This window comes from Podarcis vaucheri (genome assembly GCF_965113315.1).
Source record: "Podarcis vaucheri genome assembly, chromosome: 5".
Classification (NCBI taxonomy): Eukaryota; Metazoa; Chordata; class Lepidosauria; order Squamata; family Lacertidae; genus Podarcis; species Podarcis vaucheri.
In genome coordinates this window covers 44,153,902-44,179,867 of record NC_138763.1, presented here as the reverse complement: position 1 = coordinate 44,179,867, position 25,966 = coordinate 44,153,902, and the positions used below count along the sequence as shown (strand labels likewise).

The 25,966-nt window shown below is 47.1% G+C and overlaps 3 protein-coding genes across 7 annotated transcripts in view; 2 read left to right on the top strand and 1 right to left on the bottom strand.

Moving 5' to 3' along the window:
• Positions 1-396: 396 nt before the first annotated feature.
• AVPI1 (arginine vasopressin induced 1) lies at positions 397-4,617 on the bottom strand. Its single transcript, XM_082224775.1, has 3 exons — positions 4,393-4,617; positions 2,592-2,952; positions 397-853 (listed from the first exon to the last, which is right to left on the bottom strand). Exons 1-3 carry the CDS (start codon positions 4,505-4,507, stop codon positions 691-693), a joined length of 639 nt encoding a protein of 212 aa, XP_082080901.1. The 5' UTR covers positions 4,508-4,617; the 3' UTR covers positions 397-690.
• A 1,615-nt stretch (positions 4,618-6,232) lies between these two features.
• MARVELD1 (MARVEL domain containing 1) lies at positions 6,233-10,056 on the top strand. The gene has a single exon (XM_082224777.1). It carries the CDS (start codon positions 7,124-7,126, stop codon positions 7,646-7,648), a length of 525 nt encoding a protein of 174 aa, XP_082080903.1. The 5' UTR covers positions 6,233-7,123; the 3' UTR covers positions 7,649-10,056.
• Positions 10,057-16,664: 6,608 nt separating this feature from the next.
• Positions 16,665-25,966, top strand: part of ZFYVE27 (zinc finger FYVE-type containing 27) — a 12,539-nt gene continuing 3,237 nt past the window's right edge. Inside the window, exons 1-8 of one of the 5 annotated variants that reach the window (XM_082223797.1) lie at positions 16,665-16,777; positions 17,975-18,178; positions 18,716-18,786; positions 19,242-19,428; positions 21,821-21,916; positions 23,206-23,318; positions 24,406-24,548; positions 25,863-25,934. In XM_082223797.1, the coding sequence (XP_082079923.1) occupies positions 17,976-18,178; positions 18,716-18,786; positions 19,242-19,428; positions 21,821-21,916; positions 23,206-23,318; positions 24,406-24,548; positions 25,863-25,934 (885 nt within the window). In that variant the 5' untranslated portion in view covers positions 16,665-16,777; position 17,975. Of the gene's footprint in view, positions 16,864-16,893; positions 17,271-17,974; positions 18,179-18,715; positions 18,837-19,241; positions 19,429-21,820; positions 21,917-23,205; positions 23,319-24,405; positions 24,549-25,862; positions 25,935-25,966 lie in introns of those variants that run through there. The other 4 variants (XM_082223795.1, XM_082223798.1, XM_082223796.1 and 1 more) reach the window with 4 other exon arrangements.

The window sequence follows — 25,966 nt, the reverse complement described above, 5'->3', positions numbered from 1 at the left end:
GCAAACCCAGACCCTTAATAATCCATTCCTCAACCCCAACACTTGACTCGCCTCAGATTTAGAAGAGGCAATTGACACACTGGCATATTGAGGAAATCCACTTCAAGATGTGACTCTACCTGATCTTAAAAGGCAGCTAGACAAACTCATGAGGGACAGCCCTGCCTCCAGCTACTTACATGAAGGTGCCACATAGTTTTCATGCAGCTGGGGCAGCCTGCCTCCAAATACAAATTACTGAGTGGGAGCCAACCAACCAGAAAGCTGTTACCTTCATGCAGCCTCCTTGTGGACTTCTCAGAAGCATCTGATTATGCAAAATGCGGTGCTGAACTAGAGACATTGGTGCAATTCAAGCAATTACTACTTGCATTCACAAAGTGCTTTCATAGAGGAGACTGTATAATAAGCTTTATTAAATATGACCGGGTACATTCAGTCTGTAGTGTTTGTGCTTCGTGATAGCCAGATGTGGTCAAGTCTGAGAACCAGAACAGGTAGTGCTTGAAAGAGGAGGGTTGGTTTCAAGTTTCTCCGCCATTTTTGCCAGTGTGAAGCACAGAGGATATTATACAAAAACATTTTACTATGAGAGAAGTGCATCTTCCATACGAACCCCCCTTGGGTTCAGGCTACACCTGTTCCGTACAGTGACATTTAACTACAACTGTTGCCATCAGGTTCAGTTGCTCACCGGCGGAGCTGGTGCAGGTAGTCTGCAGTTCCCATTCCACTTTTTTTCTTCTTGTAGTGGGAAGCAGTATAGTGGCTGGTTTGATCAGCTGCATCTATCTCCTTATCGCTGTTGCTGCAGCCATCAACATTAGCACATGATGTGGTGCGGTCTTCAATCCTATAGGAGAACAAAGGCACCCATTAAGAAATGGAGTAGTATGTTATCTCTTCTGGAGAAGTAAGCAATATGTACAGGCAATAAGAGAATTGCCATGGTGTTTTTCTACAAGTAAAGGAGGGAAGAATTTACAGGTGTGGCTACTCTTGCAGTTGAAAGTTATCTTGCTAGTTTGTGAGAAGCACACTTGCTCTCCTTTTCCTCTAGATCAGCAGTAGTGCCCAATTCTCAGCCCCAGCCATATGAGCAACGATCAGAGGTGAAGAAAGCTATACAGTGGTGCCTTGGGTTACATACGCTTCAGGTTACAGACTCCGCTAACCCAGAAATAGTACCTCGGGTTAAGAACTTTGCTTCAGGATGAGAACAGAAATCGTGCTCCAGCGGCGCAGTGGCAGCAGGAGGCCCCATTAGCGAAAGTGGTGCTTCAGGTTAAGAATGGACCTCCAGAACGAATTAAGTACTTAACCCGAGGTACCACTGTAGTCTAGCAACATCTGGTTGGCCACAGGTTCCCAAACTCTGCTGATCTAGCTGTCTTTGTATCCATGTTTAAAAAATTTAAAATTCTGTTCAAAGGGAGAATAAATTGTGTGAACTGTACAAATAATGCAAATGAATTACATTTACATGTTTACTTGCTCTGCATACATAAATTCTGCTTCTGTTAATGATGAGTAGAGGGCAGGAACTAGAGAAAGCTTTGCCCCTCTGGTTTCTGAAACTTCACATTACCCACATACTTTTGCATCTATATTTTCAGCTGTAACAGCTACAACTTGCATTAGCTGAAAGCTGAGGTTGGTAAGAGGCTAAACTCTGTACCTGTCAGCAGATTCTGTTTACATGCTATGCCTGAGTACAATACAAAGTACCTTTGCTCCAGTTTTGAACACACTGCAATATAACCAATGAACACAGTTTTAAGCAAAGGATGCTCTAAGTCGTGGCTTTATTAAGAGACTACTGTTGATGACATATGGCCATAACTATTTTACAACTGCACAACAGCATTAGGAGCAGGTAACACCAGCTGCTTAGGAAGAGCTCTGAGGCTGAGGCTGAATTCACACTATAAAGTGGAATCATAGTGCTTTAAATGTAAACAGTCATGTCTTCCCCCCCAAAAAATTATAGGAACTACACTTTACTAAGGATGCTGAGAGTTGTAAGGAAGTCCCTGTGTTTCCCCCAGAGCAGTTTAACAAGCAATCCCTTGTCACAGGGAACTCCTGAAAACTATAGTTCTGTAAAGGGAACAGGGACCTCTAACAACTCTCAGCATCCTTAAACTACAACTCCCAGAATTCTTTGGTGGAAAGAATTTTAATAGGTGGAAAGAATTTTAATATTTAATAGGGCTTTATGGTGTGAATGTGACCTGACCTGAAGTACAGCAGCTGGTCAAAAGTATACAAACCAGCAATTTATAGAATACATCTGTAAAGGTGGGTAGGTAGGAAATTACTGGTTTTAGGTAGAGATATTCTGCTTACTCCAGGAGTTGAGAACCTGAAGTCCCCCAGATGTTGCTGAAGAAAACCCGTTATCTCTTACCATTGGCCATGCTAGCTAAGACAAATGGAAGTTAAGACTCCAATGAGATTTGAAGGGCCATCGCTGGCCTACAACCTGCTGTTGGAGAAACAGCAGGGGAGAGGGGATCTTTGTGGTTTTATTGTTAGATGGTGAGTGCAAGAGCTGTAGAAGCAGGGCGGCATGAACATGGAGACCATACCGTAAGCGGCTGAAGTGTTGAAGCTCTAGGAGTCTGGTGGCACCACTCATTTCTGAAGGAGGTCTCAGGTGTGATCTCAGCCTCAGCTTTCTCTGTCTCCTTCGGAGCTGTTGCAAGGCGTGAGCAATGCACCGGCTCCCTGCACATTCCCAGACCAGCTGGGCCCTCTCCTCGGCTTGGGCATCCCCACTGCTGTGGAAGAGGCGGCGCAACTGCAACAGCCCCACCCCCTGAAAGATGTTGGCAGATGCTCTCTTGCGAGTGCAGGCTTTGGGGGTCTGGTGCTGTGGCAAGTCACAGGCAATAGAGGCTGGGGTTCCCATGATGCTAGGGTCCCTCCACTCTGTAGCTGAAGGTGTTTCTGTGAAAGAGAGAGGAAACAGGGTGAAACAGCAGAATGACTAATCCTGCCAGCAACTGCTATTCCCCTGCCACCCTCAACTTCACCTATGCCAGCCTAGCACCTATGCCTGCCTAGACACAACCTTTCCACAGCCATGCCTCAAGGCATCGATCCTTTTTGCCAACCCAACTTATCTGCCGCCACCTCCTACAGAACAAAACTGGTTCCTTCCCCACGGAAGGAATTGGGATTCCTATTCTGCAGCTGACTCCTGGCCCTTGGGGGATGTGTAGGCCATCAGAAAGAGAGCACCTCCATTTTTCTAAGCAAGCCTCTGAGCTCCCCCAACACCATCCAGATGGTGGTTTAATTCTCTGGCAGCAGAGTATTAAGCCAGGCCTCTGCTTGCTCAGTACAGGTGTGCTCAAGTTGGGAGGAGCTACATACCAGAAAACAGCTCCAGGCTAAAAGCCGGTTTGCATGCACGGAAATTCCACAGAAGCTGGGACAAGTGCCAGGGTGGGGCCATATGGGGCAACAGCTCACATTCTTGCACTCAAGCAGAAGGGCTGGCATTTGTCTTCTCCCAGCAGCCTTCCATGCCTTGATGTCTCTTATGGTAGAGAAAGCCTAGGGACAGCAGTTAATTCCCAAAGAGAGCCTGATGACCCACATGCCCAAATATGAGCTACAGGTTAACTCTGGAAAGCTTAGACGATGCAAGCTAACCCGGCAGTGTCCACTCCTCACAGCTGGAGCCTCGCTTGCCAGATGATCCCAATGAATTATGGTGTTCAAGCCATGAGATGGGCATGCGGGAGCCGAAGAGACGAGCCAATACGTCAGTTCCCGGGAGCTAAGGGTGCACTTTTATATCGCTCCGAAAATGGCATTATACATACGCAGCATGCATATTTGTCCCTCAGCCCGGTTGCTGTGCAGGAACCGATATTGGGACTGGATGGAAAGAGAGAGCTGATGTTGACTTGAGCCACGGGGAGACGCAAAATTGAATCTCCGTGCTCAGCAAAGAGATAACTGCGTGACAACGGGCCAGGGTCTCAGCCTATGCTACCTTACCGGTATGTTGGGAGGATAACTCCCAAGTATGCACCCCTCAGCTCGTTTGCATTACAGTATTATTATGCCCAAGTAATAATTCACGCGGGGCCCTGGGAGATCTAGGGCAAGTTACACTGTCCATCTAACCTTCCCCACGGAGTCGTTCTGAACTTCTTCGAGCAAAAGCATGATGTCAAGGGGGGAAAAAGGAGCCCAGCAAAAAATTATTCTGGTTTGTGCTGCCCGAGATACTGGCAAGGATTGTTCCCTCTCCAGCCGAGCGAGGAACCACGTCCCTTCCCCCACTCGGGGGAGTCTGGCATTTTACAGCAACAGATCGAGGCCGGTGCCCAGACCTGAGTGGATTCGGGCTCCTCGGACAGGTAAGTCACAGACCTGGCGGCTGCTGTCGTCCTTGAGGCCACGGGTCTCTCGAAGGCTCCTGGAGACCCGCCAGGGCGGGCGGTTCCCCTGCTCTCGCCTTGCCTCTCCTCAAGCCGATTCCCGTCATTCGCAGGCTCACGCGGCGAAGATTCCTTTGTCCATTGAAGAGCGCAGGCAACCTGCATCTCAGCCAATCGGCTTCATCTGCCTCTTAACTCCAAGGTTCTAAATCCGAACTCCGAAGATAACCAAGGCAGCCAATAGGGTGGGGGGGAGGCGGGGCTCCGCTGTCCCTGCTGGTAACGCGTGGCAGGCAGCTTCTTGACGTCACTGGGAAGGGCGTTAGCCTGCAAGGAGAAAGAGGGGCGTTGCTTTTTCCTGCTGTGGTTGACTGACAGGGACGGCGGGGTGTGTTTGTGTGTTTTGTCCACAGGCATAGAGGCGTCTGCCTTTCCTTAGTCTGAACCTAATTCCAGCAAAGAGTTAATTGGCCCTCTGAGAAATCCGATCTTGCCATGTCACCGGCGTGGAGGCTTAATCCATCCTATGATCCTATCCCTAGCCCCACTTTATTTTCTGCTTGTTTTCCTTCAGTGGCTCGCGTCGAATTCTCTCTTTGCAAATAAAGGGTCAGGACGGAGTATCTGGTTCTGGCAGGGCAGGGAGTGGAGGTCCGCAGGGGAGCGAAGCACGATCGGCCTCCCTGACAGCAACCTGAAAAATAGGACTTGCTGCTGGAAAGGATCGCTAGCCTGACCCCGTAACGTCTGGCTTCTCAGACCACTTCGGCAACCTGCTCGCCTTTGCCTGTCAGGGCAATTACGGGCCTGCCTGGCAAGGCAGCAGGCGAGAAAGGGTTTGCAGCGTGCCCATGGGCGTAGCCAGGATTTTTGTAGGGGGGGGGGGGTAGAACCTAAGTTAGCTAGGTATTTTTATTGATGGGGGGGAGCTGCTCCTCCCTGCCCCCCCCCGCTACGCCCGGGAACGTGCCTATTCCGCTCTACTGAGCCACGCAAAGTAGTCGCAGCCAGACACGTGCTAAGGGTCGACGTGGAGGGAAGGCTCGAGCTCCCCAGCCAGCTCCTGCCGCGTGCCAGGAAGCCAGAACCCTCAGGCATGAATTTTTGACGCCGTGTTCCCCGGGAAGTATGTAGAAAGATGCCATGAGATTTGACTTGCCCTTTGATCCCCAAGAAGACGCACACGGAGATGTAATTTTGCAAACTTGCCATAGAGAAAAAAGGGGTCCGGGTTAAATGAATGCCCTGTTTTCATTTAGACTTCTGCACCCCTTTCCAGGGACAGTCGCATCCACTCAGGATACAATGTCACATGGGAAAATTGCACAAGTGTGTATCTTGCTGTAGTTCCAAGCCGAAGAATGCGTCAGCACAAGCAAGAGCTTCCAAATGTGCGATAGTGGAAAAAGACATATTTGAATGAATTTCTGAAAAACAAATAACTGAGTGGAATGTAAACTTTTCCCTAGAGAATACCATGTGAGAAGTGGTGCTGTGAAACTTAAAATCCTGCATGTCACACAGAAATCATTGCCTGCAGCATATTATGAAAGTCAAGAGACCCACTAAGATCAAAATTAGAGTGATTTCAATAACGGATCCTTTATATGTGAGTTGACAACCTTCCTTTTGGAACATTCAACCCTGCTAGAGGACAAGCTGGTTTGAACCTGTTTAGGAGAGGTCTTGACTTATTGATTCATTCATGTATGACATATCTTGGTCACCTATTCATCCTGTCCTCTGGGCAGCTCACAGCAGTTTTAAAATAAAGCCAGGTCTCTAAAGACAAAGAGTGAAGTTTACAGGCACAGGCCTGTAAGTTGTTTCCAGATAAGGAAACAACTTATCCATTTAAAGCCTCCTAAGTTTTTTATTTTTATATTCACAAGTTAAATCAGGAGGGTGGAAAGAAATACAACTGTTTTTTTTCCTGATCTCCTCTGCCTCTTTAGAACATAGAAAGAAAATTGACCTGAGTTCTGACATCCAAGATGAGAGCAGGCTGGAGTTTGTTTGCACCATCTAGTGGTGCTGGCCAGGACCTGGGCTACCAGAAGAGTCAATACAATGCAAAGTTTTGAGGCTGTGTATGTGCCATACACTTCAAGCACTTTACCCCCTTCTGAATCCTGGGAACTGGCTGAGAATGGGAAGTAAAGATCCTGAGAATTGTAGTTCTGTGAGGGATAAACTATAGTTCCCAATCACCTTATGGGGGGATGGGGACGGAAATGTGCTTTGAATGTATGGTGTGCTTTAAATGCATGATGCCTATGCAGCCAATGTGCCCAAACCCATCTCCTGCAAGGGAGAGGCAAAACTCTGTGCCTGCAGGGTCCACATGCTGAGGCAACCTTTCTGCTTAGGAAGAACTGTTGGCTGAAGCAGCACATAGTGTGTAGCTGAGGAAACTGTGATGCTAAAGCAGCCAGTTTTAATGGGTGTTTTGAGAGCTCTCGGCTTGGGACTGCAGGGGCGTGAAGGAGAGAGGAGCAGAAGGATGGAGAAAGAGAACCACCCAGAGAAGAGGAGGGGCAAGGGGGGAACAGGGAGGGACAGAGGCGGGAAGCTGAGAGGCCCCTGCACAGGAAAGTCCATTGAGCTGCAGATGTTTGGCAGCTGCAGACAGAGGAAGTGCCTGAGAGGGGGGTGAGGTTCGCTGGGCTCCAGAAGGCAGAACTGGACGGGACAGAAGCGCCTGGAGGCCGCAGTCTTGCAGCATGGCTCTTCCACCACCTCCGTCCTCCCCTCCACCGCCTTGCCCGCAGTCGAGAGAGACTCTGAGTCTGAACAGGCCCTTCTTGAGAAGTCTGCTGGGAGTGCTGCGCATTGCCCAGCTGCTGACGGGGGCTGTCTGCTGGGTGACTTTAGCAGCGCACAAGTATGAAGGAGCCACCTACTTTGCGGTCTTTGCAGCGGTCCTGTTGTGGTTGCTCACCTTGGCGCTCTTTGGCCTCAGCCTGCTGGGCCGCTGGTCTCTGGTGCCGGTGCTGGGGACCCGCTGGCTTATGACGAACCTAATGCACGATCTGTTGCTTGGGGTTATTCTTTCTGCAGCTGCTGCAGGCATCCTGAGCCAGAAGGCACAGAGTTTCAGCTACTGCAACCTGCCAGGCTACATGTGGCCGTGCAGTTACAAAGCCTACCTGACTGCTGCCGTCTTTGCAGGTATCACTGCCTTCTTTTACCTAATTTCAGGACTCTACTGCCTGGTACGACATTTCCAGGGGCACAAGGATATCTGAGAGATGCAAGAAGGTAGGCTGATGGGCAGGGATGGACAGACCCTTCTTCAACCAGATGGACAAGCCTTGTACACATACAGACCCCACAGACTGCTCCTTGTTCCAGATTCATCGTTGCCTTCCTGATGGAGAGAAGAAAACTTCAATAGACTTTATTGGGAGAGGGGGAACAATCCCCTATGTCCATGGTACTGATGGATGCTCTATACCCTTCATCAACGGATGGACGCATGCTTTCATGACCCAGAAGCTAGAAATGGTATATCCTTCAGATTAAACGTGGGAGCCAGATTGTGGGTCTTCCCCGTTTCTTTTCTTCCTTCACTTGGCAGGTGGGTCTCTGGGGGTCCAGAAAGGTTTGGCTTGGTCTATGATTCCAGAATATGTGGTTGACATAAGGTGCCCTGGAAGCCCTTGATCATTCAGTGTTATTCATAATCCTTATAGGAGCAGATTTAATTTAGTTTGTAGTGTTTATCCATATGTTTTTATGCCATATACATAAGATCTCATCCTCTCACATTTAATTAATGTTTAGTAATACTGAATATCCACCCTTTAGGGTGCTCTGTTGGTATATTATTAATATTATCCCATTTCAGAAGTTATATAAGCATAAGCTTAGAAACTACCCCCAAAAGCTTCTATTGCATTCTTTTCTTCCTCCATAGCATTCTGTTTTTAATCAGATATTTATAAATGATGGTTCTTAGTAACTTTTTATTTTAGATATGACCCTGATGTGGACATTGTGACATTTATAGCATAGCATAACTCCAGTAACCAGTTTTTACTTTTTAAAAATGGATGTGTTGAGGCTCATGTCTTTTGGATATTTGCACTCCCTAACCTGTATTTCCTAAATGTGGGGCATTGGCTTTGCTGATTAAAGCAAGAGGCACATTCTCTTTGCTTTTGCTCAGATGAAGTTTCTTTGTTCTTACTATTAGATATGTAAGCTAAATACTGACACCAACAATGGGATCCAGAGCTGAGCTCATGAGTCCATTTCTGAGGCCTGGCAATCCCTAGCTCAAATTACACACACTGTGCCCATAAATGTCACTCTTGTAACTTCCTGAATTAATTAATGCTTCAGTTCCTTGAAATCTTCTTGAGCCATTGCCTCATATTTGAGCAAGCCACCCCACAAACCAATTGGTCATAAATAATAGGAAACATTGGAGAGTTCTGCAACAGGTTATGTAGTGATGGAACAAAAGAGGCCAGAGAGCAGGGCCCTCTCACAGAAATTGGAGTGAGGTGCTGGTCATCATCTGAGGCCAGGATTGAAATCCAGGTGGATCATAGATGTGAATCTACCCAGTGTGGCTCTATATGAGGTTGGGGCCAAACCTTGATATTTGGTATCTTTAGGAGGCAAGTACTTGGATATTACCATAGTTCTGTGATCTGCAAAGACTTCCTAAAGATACCCAAATTCAGGTTCCTGCTGAAGAAGACTAATAGTGTGTGTGTGAGAGAGAGCTACCAGATTCCAGACTGTTCTTAGCCCCTTTTATGGCAGGGTCTGTATCCTCCTGCTTCCATCATATTCCAGAGAAGGAGGCATATTTTATTCTGCATGAAACATCAAGATAAATCCTACCCTGGATGGGAGAAAGAATTGAAAGAGAACCCCAGGGTAAAAATTTGCAGACAGGCACTGCAGCTGAATGGTCGACCATGGAGGAAATGTAATTACTGCAAAAGCTGGCTCTGGGCCGGAAAAGGGGAGGAAAATATTCCTATGGCAACTGTGAAGAGAAACAGTTACATCTCATGGAAGACTTCTAACAGGGTCAGGGTGCAGAGTGCCCGAATTCCCCGTGCTTAGCAGGGAAACAGGATCCAGTGCTGTCGGGTACTACTCCCGCATGTCTCATGACTTTACATGAAATATAAGAATGTGACAGCACTAACCATACAAACCTTGGAACTAGGATCAACCCCCAGTTGCTACCATGTAAACTGAAGGTTTCATCATGCTCACGGATTGTCACACATTGGATTTCACCACCACTGGATTTCTGTCTCTGAAATATAGAAGTGCCTTGGATAAGAGACCCCTGCATTCCTTTGACTTCTACTGTTTGTCTAATTGTGCTAAACTCCCAGAGCAGCTATCACAGCTATCTTTTGCTAAGATGCTACATCTAATGTGCCTATATATCCCTACCTTTTTTCAAATGGTAGGAATAGGATCATTCTTGTTGGAGCCTCTTTTCCCTGCGATAAATGGACCCTATTCCAGCAACACCAAATGAAAAAGCCCACTGCAACCATGCTTAAGAAATCATATCTCAGAGTGGACCGCAGGAGTTTCCCAAAAACCCTTGGCCTCCAACCTCTGGATATTCCTGACTTTCTTCCTTCTATTCTACATGTAATAAAAACCTTGCTCCCCAGCTGTTTTCATCTTCATTAATGTACTCTGCCAAGGGTATTTACTGAACATTTATTTACTTGCACAGAGATTACACAGAGGTTATACATTTCCAAATTTGTTTGTAGGAAGGTCACGACAATGAGCATCCTATCTGTTTTGGTTGCATGGAAATTATGTGTGGTATTCAATGAAGTTTTATGCGGAGTAGACCCATTGGAATTAATGGACCTACTTTTCCATGTTCATTATTTTTATTGGGTCTACTCTGAGTAAAACTTAAATAACACGCTATATGTCTTCTCATCAGTCATCATCTCACACTTTTTAATGCATTTTCCTGTTGCTTTCCCAGCCATAGAAGTTTGGTTTTTTAAAGTGAATTTGTTGTGCCAGGTCCCTTTAATTGCACAAACCTAAATTTATGGTGTGTATTTTTCTCCAAAATAGTGACACCAATGCTTTATCTAGCTCAGCATCCAATCTGACAAAAGTGGCTAATGAATACCATAGGGACATTCATAAACAAAGCATAACTGTGATATCCATCACCTATTTTATGGCTCCCTGCAGCATCAGAACAGAAAAGATCCCCTGTATCTTCCCCCTTTTCCTATTCTCTCTCTCTGGATTTGAAGGTTGTAGGTTTTTCTCCTGGGCCAGACCCTTTTTACTTCTCACTGCTGATCCTTGCTCACTCAACCTTACACCTATCACATGCCCTGCCCTTTGACTGTGTGTTCCAGGCACCACAAGATACCAATTTCATTGTCACCAACCCAGCTATGTGTGTGTGGGTTTTAAGAAAGCCGTCAGAGCAAACCTGGAGATGTGCTGCAGTGTATTTCACAACTCTCTTGCTACTAATTTACTCAGAGATACTGATTTTCTTATCTCTGTTACTCCATTTTAAGCAAGCAAAGGGCAATTATTCCATTGATGCTGTGCTATCGTCATCTATCAAGATGACGTCAGGGACCTTTTGGATATGAAACGGTCACATAATACGTAAGTTATAGGTACAGTACCAGGGCCCTGGCTGCTAGCCAGTCATGAACATGGAAGGTTATTCTATGTATCTAAAGCAGGGATGTGTGGACAGATGTTGTTGGACTTGTGTCCCATCAGTGCCAGCCAAAGTATGGCTTGATGGTCAGGGTTGATAGCTTGGTAGTTCAGCAACAGCCACAGATTCTCCAGCCTTGATCTAAAGGGTTGATAAAGTATGTGGTTTCCTACAAATTCAGGGCATTCATTACTCTTGAAATGATTTATTTTAAGTAGGCGGAAGTTTGGAATCCCTATCTCACTCCCTATCTCCCACTCAATCTGAACCCTATCTCTCAACTCAAATCAAGCCTTATCTCTCATCTCAAATCAAGCCCTGTCTAACTCCCTCAGAAACTGCTCCTTTTATTCTCCCTCCAAAGTGCTGCTCCTCTCCCCTCTGTGGCTAGCTGACTCTGTGGCTAGCTGTCAATCAGCGAGAGGCTCCAGCACTCTGGTGGAATTTCCGGGGGACTGCATCACCAGACTCTGGTCTGGCTCTGCTGTCCGTCACAGAGAGGAACAGCTTACTGGAGCCACATTGAGGCATTATTTGGTTCCATACTCCAGTTGCTATATTGGGATATGAGACTGGACAAGCAGATAATGGAACAGCAGCCCTGGTTTGGATTATCTATCCACTTCACAGTCAGCCATCATGTCTGGCAAAAGGTGCTCTCTATATAGGGAGTTCTCTGAATCACACCAGCCTATGCTGCTGCAGTGGCAGAAGTCCATGATGTAAGACCCCTCATCATCTCAAAACAAGCACAAGCTGGTTATGAGCCAATATGAGGTTTAAATCCTAGCCCTTCCAGGAATCCACAAACCCGTAATGACTCTGCTGATTACCTGCCAGCCAGTTTAAAGAAGAATGGGGAATTTTTGAATTTGAGAATAGAGAAGCAGGGCAGCCTGCGAGTCAAAACAGACAGAGAATGAGTAGTCCTAAATACAGGGCACTGTAACTCCCTCAGCTGTTTGATACTCAAGAGGTCATTGCATCCCTTTTGGGGGTAGATAGAGAGAAACACTGAGAGGTGAAGGGGTATAAGGCAGGAAAGGTGTTGGCTGTTTATTGGATCAATTTTTGGAGCGGTGTCTACAATTGTTTTTGGAAGAAGAAGAGTTTGGATTTGATATCCCGCCTTTCACTCCCCTTCAGGAGTCTCAAAGCGGCTAACATTCTCCTTTCCCTTCCTCCCCCACAACAAACACTCTGTGAGGTGAGTGGGGCTGAGAGACTTCAAAGAAGTGTGACTAACCCAAGGTTATCCAGCAGCTGCATGTGGAGGAGCGGAGACGCGAACCCGGTTCCCCAGATTATGAGACTACCGCTCTTAACCACTACACCACACTAGTGTAGTGAGCCTTAGAGATGCTTTAGAGCAGTGTTTCCCAAACGTTTTTGGGCAACGGCACACCTGTTTACCGGAAAAAAATCTCGCGGCACACCACCATTAAAGCCCCGCCCCGTGACGTCAGCGCGCAGCGTCACGCCGGGAGGGACGCACAAAAGTGAACGTTTTTTCCCTTCCCCTTGCCGGGGTGGGAGGAGGCAGCAGAGCGAGGGACTGAGGGACGGCGGCAGCTGAGGCGGCGGCGGCTGTTGTGGTGGTGGCGGCGATAGCGGGCGGAGGAGGAGCCGTCGCCGGGAGTTGCTGCTGCTGCTGCTGCTGTTGCTGCTGCTGCCCGGACATGCCGGCCTCCTCCTCCTCCGCTGTCTCGCGCTCCTCCCTTTTGCGCGCGCTGCCCCGCCGCTCGGCACCACCACCGCGGAGCCGCCCCCGGCTCGCCGCGGATCCTCGCCGCCGCCGCCTCTCGCCGCCCGACTCGCCCGCCTCCCTCCCACGGCACACCAGCCGGTGTCTCACGGCACACTAGTGTGCCGCGGAACACCGGTTGGGAAACACTGCTTTAGAGAGCCTTAGAGATCAGGTTTCTGGAGTCAAAGTCATTCTCTGAATAAAATTCTGTGAACACTGGAACAAGAGGTTGCAGTCAGGCTAACAGCCTTATTAAAGAAATCACTCAATTGTCAGCCACCAAGGTTGTATCCACAATCCTCTATACTCCCAGTAGCAAAGCAGAAAACAAAACAGTAACACAAAGAGTAACACAAAACAGAAACCAAAGGTAGCACAGCAACAGCAATTCATCAATCACAGCATTGTGCACCAATGCCTCACATCACTCACACATGGAAGGCACCAATCAACACATGACAATGGCAGAACAATTTCATGGCATTGCCCTAATCATTGTACACTCCCACTACTTATACAACACCTTAGTCGTCCACTAGGTCGCTGCTACCTCATCAGGTACTATGGCACAATTAAGAGGAGTGTAGAGTCAAATACATACAGCCACAAGCTTCAGACTCCCCCCCCCAGAGAGCAGTTTGCATCCTACTCACAGTAACCCGTCTTTTGCTAGGCAAACAGACAGGCCCAGACATGGAAAGGCTGACATTCCGATCCCAACAGTCAGCCAGTTCCCTGGTCAATTCAGTAGGAAGCATGCATTGAGAACCCACAGGCGCCCCAGGAAAAGGGATTTCAGTCTCACAGACAGCAAATTGCTCCCACCTAGAGAATCATCAGAACACTCTGGATAGCATAGTTGGAGGAGGAGAAGCCAGGACTCATGGTACTTTGTTTGGGAACCATAGCGCGACTCCCAAACAACATGGGTTTCTCATGTGTAAGTTCAAATCCTGGACGAAGTATCTCAACTTTTAAGTGCCAACTTTTAAATGCCTGCTGATTTTTTTTATTCTCCCAGGCCTATGCAGGCAATTAATAATACACCTTTCAACAAAGGTTAACTTTTGTCTCTTGTTAACTTGTTAAAATGGTTTTTATTGTTTAGTTTTACGTTTTATTGCATCTTCTAAGATGGTGCATGCCACCCCTGGTATTATATGTAACATTAGTACAAATAACAACAATGAGTTTATTTCTTTCATTTAAAAAATTGCTACCCAATTGATCAGGGGCACATTTTAACTGATTACTGCATTTTTATAAGTTAAGCTAACTAATCTACCAAACCTGGCAGCATTAGTGTGATGCTCTTCTGATGGTAAACACACCCACTGGTACTGAAAACTGGCTATGTTACAAGGTAAGCTGGCAATCCAATCCCTGATTCTGACACCCATTATACACCAAGCTTGTTCTTCCAAGAGCTGCCTCCTACCTACCTACCTACCTACGGGAAGTGCCAACTGGCTAAATCCCAGATCCAACTCCTTTTCCAAGCACTTCAAAACTTGTGACTGTGCTGATCAGTTCCTGTTGCTAGACAGCAAGAACATTTTCCACACAAAGCAACAAGTTTGCTTCAGATCAATAACATTCCTTAGCCACACAGCACTTTAGTTCAACTGTGACAAAACATATACTGCAAATGTAAAGTGCTAAGAACCAGTTCCCTCAAAGAACAGGAGTTCCTAGGTTCTACACAAAAAAGTGAAACGAGCTTTAAATTTGTGGTGCAGGCATATTTTGCTTCTCTTCCAGTTGCAGAAGGAAGCCTGAGAAGCCCCACCCCAAACCACTGGAAATCCTTCTGAGATTTCACCAGACTTGTTTTCAAGCCTACTTTGTGAATTTCAAGTCTGAAACGTCCTTTTTACAATGGCCATTGTGCTCCTCAAGATGCTAAATTCTACAGCCAAAGCCTCTTCTGTACTTGTGCAATGTAATCATGCAGTAACACATGCTCATAAATGTCTGCCTCTAGTTTAATAGTAGAGCCATGCTGGATAAATGCACACAGTGAATACAAAACCGAAAAGCACTGTGGGGAGAAAGCAGTAGCAGACTGGCATTAGTGTGTGTGTGTGTGTGTGTGTGTGAGAGAGAGAGAGAGAGAGAGAGCGCGCGCATTGTAAAGAAATAACTTGAGGGAGGCAGTGTATTCTTAGGTAGTTTCAGATGCTCTCAGCTCAAAGTTGTACAGTGGTACCTCAGGTTACATATGCTTCAGGTTACATACTCTTCAGGTTACAGACTCTGCTAACCCAGAAATAGTGCTTCAGGTTAAGAACTTTGCTTCAGGATGAGAACAGAAATCGTGCTCTGGCGGTGCAGCAGCAGCGGGAGGCACCATTAGCTAAAGTGGTGCTTCAGGTTAAGAACAGTTTCAGGTTAAGTATGGACCTCCGGAACGAATTAAGTACTTAACCTGAGGTACCACTGTACATAGGTTATTTTTGCAGAAGCAGAATCCCACTGAGGTGTGAGCAGCTGCCTATTCCTGTTGTTGTCATTTTAGCAGAGATCAGTTATCGGATCTGGACAGCCACCTTGTGGGTTTTGAGTGAAATTGCAGTTGAGAATGAACATTACATGTAATTTGAGTTCCTTTTGTCCCCGTTTTGCATCTAAAGCATAATGTATGAATGGGACCATTATATGCAACTTTATAGAATTTGTGTACATATAAAATTAGAAGATAAAGAGTAATAACCAGCCTGAAGAATCTGCCTGAATGAAATTTCATAGGACTCCATACATATGTTGCATTAGTTTTTATTCAAGGTAGCCACTTATTTCACTTGATAAAAAAGAATGGATGGGATGTATTGTCAAAGTATTTTAGCAGCAGCTTTATGCAGAGAATTAATCAGGTTTCTTTTTGGTGTATGGTACTGCTCCTGCAGGTCCTTAATAGCTGGCTTGAGGCTACCCAATTTTACAAGTGTTTAATCCATTTCCATTATTTTGCTGGTGCAGATCTTTGCTTTTAGCTTCATATTTGAATTTGCAGTTCCTCCCTCCTGGAATCTCCCCTTGGACCATGAGTGTAGCTGCCCCCCTAAATCAAATAAATCAATAAAAATACTTAACTGAGGTTCTGCCTCCCCTAACATAAAGCCTTCCCTCCCTAACATAAATCCTGGCTATGGCCATGTCTTGGACCACTGAAGCCTGCTTTGTGCCCCACAAGTCTGATCACAAAAATCACACCCTGTCACTGCACCATTTCCCAGGAGCATGTACGAAGCCATGCCATAGGCTCTCTGGGATACCATAACCTTCAGTGAATATTATGAGCTACTGAAGCTCTTTTGAGACTTCAGGGCTGGTTAGTGCTAGTTTCTGGACTTCAGCGAGTTCCTCTGGGAAGATTCAGGTCAGCCCAAGACATTTTGCTGTCTGAGGTGGAACAGCAGTTGATCCCCACACCCAGGTCAAAGTGCATAGCATCCAAGGCAGGTCAAATTACAGAAAGGTCGTAGCTCAGCGATAGAGCATCTGCTTTGCACGTAAAAAGTCCCAGGTTCAACCCCTGGCATCTCAAGGTGGGGCTGGGAAAAAGCTCCCTGACTCAAATCCTAGAAAGCCACTGCCAGTCAGTGTGGGCAGAACGACTGGCGGAAAAAGCGGTTCAGAGACGAGGAAGGGACGAATCACAGAGCCTATAAAAAGCGGCCCGCGGCGAATAAGAAATACGAAGGCTCCCATAGGCTGGCGGCGGGAGGCTCTTGTCCAATAGGAACTGCAGCTTTTCCAGCAGAGGACGCGCGCGGCGGCCGCTTCCCGCGCTTCTGATTGGCCGGCTGCCTCAGGTGGGCGGATTAGGCCGCCGCTTCCCTGAAGCGTGCGCTGCGCAGCGGAGCTGAGGCACAGCCGGGTCCTTCTGCCCAGGAAGTGTCGGCGACCGCGGCGGTGTTGGCCAGACGGGTGAGGTCGAGGTTGGACGTGGAAGGGGAGGCTCCGCCCTTTCGCCCTATTTGGGGCCGTAGGGCTTGTGGGCCGCTTGTGTAGAGGTAGGTGGGACGAGCCGGCGGCGCCTCCTCCTCCTCCGGCGGAGCTCTGTGGCTGCCCCGCAAGCTGAGCGCTGGTTCCGCCGGAGCCTCCGGGGTGCAGCTCGTCAAGGGCTGAATTTTTGTTTTTCTTTTCTTTTCCGGGAAGGGGCTGCTGTGCCGCGATGTGCGGAAGTGCAGCAGATGAAGCTTACCCGGCGCTGGGAGGATCTGATAGAGAGCGCTTCACCTGCTGGATTTCTGCCTGCCATGGCGCAGGAGCCCCTCGGGGGAAGAGAGAAGAGGCTGGTCATTTTAACCTCCTTGTCTGGAGGAAGACATTTTGCCTGCCTCCCAAGTACTGAGCTAGCAGGCAGGAGCATCCCATGCTGTCCTGTTTTGCCGCTTTTGATTCACCCGGAGTGACCCAGGTAGTGACATTGCCAATATCAAATAAGTTGCAGAATGTGGTCTGGTCATTCCTCTCTCCACCTGAACGTGCTCCTCTCGTGTCGCAGATGCACCCCACATTCTTGGATGCTGTATTTTGAGTATCACTTAATGTGGGCAGCTTGTCCCTTGTCACCCTGGACCTATGCTGCTAGATTAGCTAAAGAGGATTACAAGAATGGATTCTCTCTGTGCCTTTGATGCATGTTTATGGATATATATTTTAATATGTGCTTGCAATTGTGGGTGTCTAAAATAAATTATTAGGCCAGATTAATTAGCACAGACTGTCTGCATGCCTTTTGGTATATATGGCATAGGGTTACAGGGGATGTTTCCCCACCCTGACTCCCAGATGGCTGCAGTTGTTGTTGTTTGCAAAAGGAGGAGATGCTTTTGAGGAGCTTTCCCATGGCTCTGCAGCTCTTGGGACAATTTGTGTGTTGGCTCTCCCTTTCATGCAGGTTCTGGGGCCTCAGTGGGGCAAAAGTGACACCTGTTGTAGGTATCTCTGTTTCTCGTGACTTGCCCAGTCGTAGTGAATGCAGTTCCTTTGCATGGGGGGATGTGGGCACTGCCCTTCCCAAAGGTCATCTCTGTTGTTTCCTTCACACTAGGGGTGGGGAAGAGTTGACTATTTTTATTGTTCATTTTTTGGTATTCCTCTCGACTTTCACATCTACAGTATGCAGGTTCCAGAGCGTGAGAGTGGAGCGACCACAGGGAATGGACTGGACAGCCCCACGGCTTCCGATTCCCAACCAGTTTCTCCTTTGCCACCCAAGCCCCCTTCCTTGGATCTCTTCAATCTAGTAGTATCCTACAAGCGACTGGAGCTGTACTTGGAACCACTGCAGGATATTGCGGAAGGGGTGTGGTTCCTCCTCAGGTTGGTGCCCAACTACTTAGTTGCACCTTGTGGGTGATGGTTGTGGTGGAGCTAGAGGAATTTTTGTTGTTGTCTCCTGCCATGTTGGAGAGCAGAAAAGCACAGGCTCTTTGGGAGTCTCACTTTTGAAAGTGGGAGAAAAAAGAGAGAAGACGAAGAGTCCTGGCCAAATACTTAATTTCACTTGTTCTAAGAGACACCAAGCATTCAGCATGGGAAACGCTGTGTGCAGTTGGGCTTAAACAAGATATGCTGCTGCATTTGTGGCTTGGCTAGTGTCTGTGGCTGATTACAACATTCCCCCATTTTAAAAAATACCCTACCCTTTACCTTGCTTTTGTCTTCATTCAATCTAATTTGATTTCTTATTTATATACCGTTTTTCTGTGCTCAAGGCAAGTTAATGTACTCCATGACCCGAGACTTAAACTTAGGCTTGCCCTTTCCATCTCCACCATTCTCATGTTCATACCTCATTTGTACAGCTAAATATCCTTTTGGCGTGGCAATAAATGCTTGATCATGTATGTTTCACAGCTGGCAGATGCCTCTCTGCTCCCTCCTTACTTGCCTGGGCCTCAACTTTCTGCTGCTGACTCTTAGTGAAGGTGAGAAATGTTGGACCTTTGTGCTGGGGACCCAATAGGCCTCCTTTCAGGTATGATGTGAGCCTTGGGGGATTGATCCTGTGGGAAATGGAATGTGTTATTGGGGGCAGATTATGAGGGCTAGCAGTACCAACTGTGAGAGGTAGTAAGGAAATGGAGTTACTGGTAGGCGGTTTATGGGGTAGTACATAGGAAGCTGCCTTATATCAAGTCAGACCATTGGTATGTCAAGCTCGTTGTTGAAAGTGACTGGCAGCAATTTTCCAGGTACTGAGAAAGAAGACATTCCCCATCCTACCTGGAGATACCAGGGATTGAAACTGGGATTGAGCTTCTCTGTTCAAAGCAAACGCTCTACCACTGAGCTATAGGTGATAGTGGTACAGGTGTGTTGTGACTGGCCAAACAGTGGGGTGGTAAAATGATCTCGGCATCTATTCCACCTTTCATTGCAGCTGCGTGGTATGGGCTTTGCGTCCTACTGGTCTCAGTGCCAGCCTTGCTGGGCTACCTGCAGGAGACATGCCGCATCCGTCTGAGTGAAGAAGAGCTGGCACGTCGTAGGCACCACAGTGTGCGGCGTGAAGATGTGAGGAAAGTTCAGCTTGCACGACATGAGGCTGTGGCTGAAGTGAAGGGCTTGTAAGTGCTCTTAGGGAAGGATGGAGAAAATGTGTTGACCCGTAGGTGGATCCCTTTGAAGTATGTGATTGGAGGGATGCTGCTTGGGTTTCTTGTTCACACTACACATTATTTTCTTGATGGTGAATATTGCAGTTGTTCTGAATCCACTGGGCTTAATAGTCAACCCGTTGCAAGATCGAGATTTCTACCTCTTCATTGTATTTTTCTCTTGTTTGATTTTTGTAGCCATTTTTCTGTATTTTGTGTGGATATTTCCATTGTAGATAAGTAATGTGCAATTGTTACCCTAAATAGTGGGAGCAATTTAGCCTGCAGAACTCATTTAGTGACACTTCTGTGTCACAATTTGTGTGGTATTCCACCATTCCCCTTCTTTTATCTTCTATGATTTCAGCCTCTTCACTTACAATGACTTTTTCATCTATTTTTTACCAGCTGATTTTTCCTTTTGAGTTTTTATTTCTCCCAATCCATTTGTGTGTGTGTGTTTTTTTTTTACACAAGGATATTTCAGGTGCACAGCTACATAGCTCTGAAGCTGTGCCCAGTAGGGCACAGTAATCCATTTCTTCTTCTGCTTCTTCTTCAACCATGCACTTGTGCAGCTGAAGAGCTGTGCACAACTGCACAGAGTTCATCTTTTAATGTTTAAGTAAACAGCTGCACAGGCACTAGCACAGGCCAGTGTGTGTCATGGAGGCTTTTTTGGGGGGGGGGGTGGGCAGACAGTGTCTTCCCAAATGGACCCTATCACAGATTCCGCCCACAGCATTCTAACAAATGCATTACACAGTTGGCCAGCAACATAGGCATTTGTGTCAAATCTTAGTGGTTGAGGGGGAAGGTTGGGACTATATTTAAGGATAGTCCATATGATATTGCAGGTGCTACCCATTTCATCATTGCTATCGGGCAAGAATTGTGTCATGACTGTGGGAAATATAATTGCACAGTAACATTGTGCGTGTGGAAGATAATGGTGACCCCACTTTTAAGAAACTCTGGGAGAGCAGTGCTGACTCCTCCTCTAGATTAGCTACCTTCCAAGGTGCCTTACTGCACTACTGCCGTTCACCCTTTGGGGGCATTGCGCACCCTTGCTAGTTGGGAGTGTGGCTCCAGGAGAAAGAGTTACTAAGCATTTACATGTCTCTCCTGCCCATGCCGCAAAGTATGCATCCTCCTTCCAGGACAGTGGATCGATTTCAATCACCAGGCAAGAAGCCTCATTTTTAAATCATTGATTTTAATCAACTTTTCCATTTGTACAGTTATTTTCCCCAAGAAATGGGTGTTTTTGCTGCTCGATAGAGCTATTAAAACATATTGATTCACAACTAAATGCAACCGTTACTTCAGATTTACTACATTTATTACCTACTTATGAGGAAGACACACTACTGGTGCATCCTTTTGTTTAAGAAATAATGGATTTTGATTACTATTATTTTTTTAAAATAGGTTTTTTTATTAACATATTGTTTTACTTCAGCGTGTCTGTACAGACAAGGATTTGCAAGTCAAATTTTAGAAGACATTAGAATTTTCCTATGCCAGGGACTGACGGTTAACTACTCTGATCGATGTTTTATCAGGACATAACACTTTATCAGAGTGCTGTGAATTCAGAAAGCGGCTCATTTTTTGAGACCTGCAACTTAGATAGGGAGAAGCAGCTGGAATCCAAGGGCAAGTTCTCCTTTTCCCCATTACTTCCCCACCCAAAGCTGACCATGCCAGTAGGCACTTCGTCAGCATTTTGCACAAGGCATTGGAGCCTGATGGCCAACTCATCCATCATATGACTCGCTGAGTTGTAGCCAGTGAACTCAAATCTCTTTCTTTATGGGAGTCTGCATTCTTTCATCTAAAAGTTAAGAGCATGTTACTACATGCCCCTTTAGTATATAGGGTCCAGGCAAGCCGTGGTTAGGATTGCACTGTTAGTTTTGCGGCAACTCTGAAGTTAGTTGTCATTATTCAGATTTGAAGCTATAGGAAAGAGAAAGAGATGCCCAGGATTGCCTCAGCAGTGGATTTGAACCCAGTGTCTCCTATACTCCACATACAAGAGTGCTGGACTCCAAATTATGCTGGTTTTTATCCCTCTTGTTAAACTTCCACAGGTGCTTACTGTATCCAGCTTGCCTGCCTGGAGCTAGCTGGCATAGGAGGTTCATCCTATGCAGGGCTCATCCTAATTATGCCCTGTGTGGATGAGGGAATCTTCATTTGCACTCCAACCCTTCTCTTGAACTGAATGAGGGGCTGGGGATCACTTTTCTCCATTTGTGAAGCAGCTTGGGCATAGGTTGCTGCAGCGGCTGTGGGGTTGTGAGCAGAGGGGCCTGAGGAACATGTTTAACTCTGCTGTGATCTCCTTTTCCAGCTTAATCCAATTAGAGGCCCTTTTGAGCCGACTGTGTGGCAGATGTGAGGCTGTCTATCGCATCATCTACTGGGAGAACCCTTCTCTTTCTTCACAGTGAGTGTTGCCTTAGGAATACTTCATGGGAGCTAGGTGTCATGGGCAGGTTGGATGCAGAGGAATAGTGGGAGGAACCAGCTGGGGAACCTGCAAGGGAAGGAGGCTCAGAGCCCTGGGATTGGTGGTAGGACGATGATGATGAGTAGTCAGAGGGAGGAGGAGGTGTCGGAAGCTGAACAGGTAACAGGGCTTAGTGAGCTGGGAGAATCTGTGACAGACAGACATCCAGAATCAGGGGCAGAAGCTGAAGCAGGAGAGGAGGGAAGCCAAGAGGCAGAGAGAGTCTGGCTGGGGAAGGTGGCAGGGTGTCTCACTCTCCTGCTGCGACAAGCTCCCCTCCCCCCTGGTTTCCCAGAAAGAGGTATGAAAAGGGTGGAGGAGAAGTTAGTTTTGTGCTGGTGCAGTCTCAGATTGCTTGGGGAAAACCCTGGAGAGGAGGGAACTAAGGTAGCTGTGAGCAGATGGGGACCTTCAGTCTTAGCAACTGCTTCATGGGGGCAAGACCTGATGAGTTGCATTGCTCATTAGGCAGATCCTGCTTTTGCTAATAAAGAGTTAACTCCAACTTGTTTGGTGTTATTTGCTGCCAGCTTGCTCCTGTCACTGGGACATGGCTGCCTTGCAGCTTTGGGGGGTTTGCAGGCTTGTTTACTGAGCCACTTTACAGGGATCCGGGGTCCCTGCCTTCCACCTCATATTGGGCAGGTGTCCATGCCCATATATATATCGTGGCAGGTGTTCATGGGGAAGCTATCTGGCTGCATCTGGCTGAACAGGTTTGTCCAGATTGAGGGGAGGTTATTTGCTTGAAAGGTATGCAAAGGGTGGTGATGTCGTCATCATCATCATCATCTTATTTGTATGCCGCCTTTCCACAGTTAAAACAATGCTCAAGGCGGCTTACAGTATGAAAAGATTTACATATTACAAACATAGCAAAGGAGTAATAAAAATAAACAAAACACATCAATAACTACATAACCATAACTACATAATCCACATAAAAATAAAGATACAAAGAATTCATATCAATAACAATAAAAATTCAAGACAAAACTTCCATAAAAATACCCCAGTCCTTTCTGGGCAGCAGCAGCAGCAGCTCTTATGAAGCCTGTTAGGCCCGCCCTAGGACAGGTGGAGAGAGGCAGGCTCCTAGCAGATGCTCTCTGTTCCATATCCAAGAGTGAAGGGGGGCTGGACAGGCTTGATGTGCTCTCAAGGCACCTGGCTGTCATCCTGATGCCCAGGTGTGTCATGCCCCTTCTGCTCCTTTTTTTGCCCAGGTTTTATGGGATGCTGATGGCTTCCGTTTGTGCTCTCTACCTGCTGCCCTTATGTTGGGTCTTTGTGCTGCTCAATAATGCCCTTTTCTTGGGTAACGTGGCATTTTATCAAGGTAAGAGATTGCTCTTCTCTCCTGTACCATTCTGTTCCATGGGAACCTTGGGGAAGTAAGCTGCAGCAGCTGACTGGAGACAGGGTGCCCAGGGTCAGGGCTTTCTTTGCTGTAGATCTGTGCGAGGCAGAGATCTGTGTTGCACCCACCCCTGCTGCTACCCGATCTTATTCCAAATTAGGGCAACAGTGTGTATCTGCTAGCAAATTTTGATGAGAGAGGAAAAAATGCATCTCTTCTGTGCTGCCCCAGTCCCATAAACAAGCTCTTTAGCATTCAAGAGACCTGAGTAGTCACTCTGTTCCTTGGGCACAGCTTAGTAGTGGAAGCTTTTTCCATTTAGAGGTGTCCCAGTGGGGAAGCAGATCTTGGGATGCTAATGATAAACTGCCTTTTGCAGAAAACGTGGGGTTATCACAAGTCCTTTGCTGGAAAACAGTTTTGGTGTGTGTTGTGAACATTTGCCCTCTGAATGCATCTCATTCTGGAATTTTGTTTGTGTGGGATGGCGGCAGGGAAGAGTGAAAACAGGCACGAACCTATTCAGAGCACAGCTCTTTTCACAGTGCCCACTCAGAGTGAAGGCACTGCTTCCTGCCCTCACTTTGAATAGGTTTTGTGAGGATGCTGGAGGAGTGGCCAGGGGGCTGTGAATATCAGCAAACAGTTGCAACCCACCCCCAAACAACACAAATCTGGGTGGGGAGATTGGGGGGGGGTTCAGGGAACACTCCAGTCTCCTGAGTTTTGTGCTGAAAATCTGCGGTGGAGAATATTTACTGGGGTGGTAGACAGCCTTTCCCCCTGTCTACTGAGGAGCTATGGGGTTATGGACAGTTCTGTCTGGGAGTGAGATTAGTGCTAGAGAACCATGGGGTATTCAGGTAAGCATACTAGTGTTTTAAATACTATTAGCTACATTGGACATTGGTCGCTGGTGTGCCAGTACTTCTTGGGTGTTTGGGTTGGAGATAGGCTTGAATGCCATGCTGTTCTTCCAGTGCTGAAAGCCTGTGCTGTTTTCTGCAAGGTTTTCCTGAGCTTCTAATGGATGTCCAATCATTACCCTTTTCCTCTCCCTCCCTAGTGTTGCTGGAGCTGAAGTCTGCTGTAGAGCAGCGTTTGGGCATCAAGCCTGTTGCTAGGACTCCAGAGCCAGTGGAGCTGGATGCTGGAGAAGTTGGGTCTGGATCCCTGCCGGACCGGACACCTACACCCACTAGTACTGAGGTAAGGCATGGTAGAAGAATAGACGGGTCTGTGTTGCCCACTTCCAAGTAGAATGAGAATTGATATGCTCATCCAAAGTGCCCAGAGAGTCTTGTTTTATCTTTTGGAAATGCCTGAGGTCATAGTTCATCCTGGCCTGCATAACAGTCTTATTAGCTGGTGGCTTCATAGTTGATTCCAGATCTACAGTCCTAGGAAATGTGTCCCAGGCCGGAGCACAGAAGACAAACTTCCATCTTGCTTCTGCTGGTTGTGGTTCCATGTATCTCTCTGCCACACCTCCCAGTCTTCTGTAGCATATGGAACAATGGAAACTGCGGCCCTCCATATGTTGTTGGACTCCGATCCCCCACCAACTTCAGCTGGCCTGGTCAGTGATGTTGTCCAACAACACTTGGAGGACCACAAGCAATAGTGTGTAAAGTAAGGTCCCAATGGGAGTGGCAGAGAAATTTTGAAAGGGGTAATGCTATGCATCATGGATGAAAACCTCCCAGACCCTGTTCCCAATCTTGGCCCTGGAGAAGTAGGGCCTCAATTTTGCCTACACAGGCACGTCTCTTTAGGGCAGCTGCCATCCTTGTTCTGTTCCCTTCTTGCTACTTTTCACAGTTCCCAAACTTTTTAGTCGCAGCTGGTTATGGGGAGGTGCACCTGTAACCTACTGTTGAAATGTGGAGCCTCAAAAATTGTACCTGGCTTAATTTTCTCCAGTTTGGTGCTTAAAAGTATAGTAATGTTTCCAGCTTGTCCCTGTCTCTTTTTTAAACAACTTAGCTAAGTTTACATGAAAATGTAAAAGGGCGATGTCCTTCTCTCCCTTCACACAGCTCTTCAGGCAGTCTTCACTGCTTGTCCCTGTGTTTCCCCTTTGTGCTGCCCATTAAGGCATTTCAGGATCTGCATACCAGCATTGTTTGGGGTCTTGTGTATTACAGACTGCCATGGTAATAAATAACCATGTCTAGTCAGGAGGGGAAATGCATCCTCATAGCTTCCATGTTACTCTTGCATTGGAGTAGCTGGGATGGAATGGGGCCATCTGTGTAGCACCCCTCTTGGATTCATTTACCACTGTTACACGGACTGGTGGGCCTTGCTTCCTTAGTCTTGTAACATCAGAACAGCCTCCTGGATCAGGCCAATGGCCCATCAAGTCCGGCATCCTGTTCTCACAGTGGCCAACCAGATGACTGTGGGAAGTCAGCAAGCAGGATTTGAGCAGAAGAGCACTTGACCCTCCTGTGGTTTCCAGCAACTTTCATTCAAAAGTATTGCTGCCTCCAGCTGTAACGTTGTTTGCTTCCCCCCTAGGATCTGACCCCTGGCAGTGTGGAGGAAGCAGAGGAGGCGGAGCCTGATGATGAGTTCAAGGATGCTATTGAGGTATGTGCCCTGAGAGAGCCCCCTAGGGCTTG

What these genes read in the sequence shown, in the direction of transcription:
- MARVELD1 (XM_082224777.1), top strand. Translation starts at nt 7,124, where the DNA reads ATGGCTCTTCCACCACCTCCGTCCTCCCCTCCACCGCCTTGCCCGCAG.
- AVPI1 (XM_082224775.1), bottom strand. Translation starts at nt 4,507, where the DNA reads ATGACGGGAATCGGCTTGAGGAGAGGCAAGGCGAGAGCAGGGGAACCG. An exon ending in AGGACGACAGCAGCCGCCAG is followed by an intron (nt 2,953 to 4,392) that starts GTCTGTGACTTA and finishes TCTCTTTCACAG; the next exon opens with AAACACCTTCAGCTACAGAG. An exon ending in CAACACTTCAGCCGCTTACG is followed by an intron (nt 854 to 2,591) that starts GTATGGTCTCCA and finishes GTTCTCCTATAG; the next exon opens with GATTGAAGACCGCACCACAT.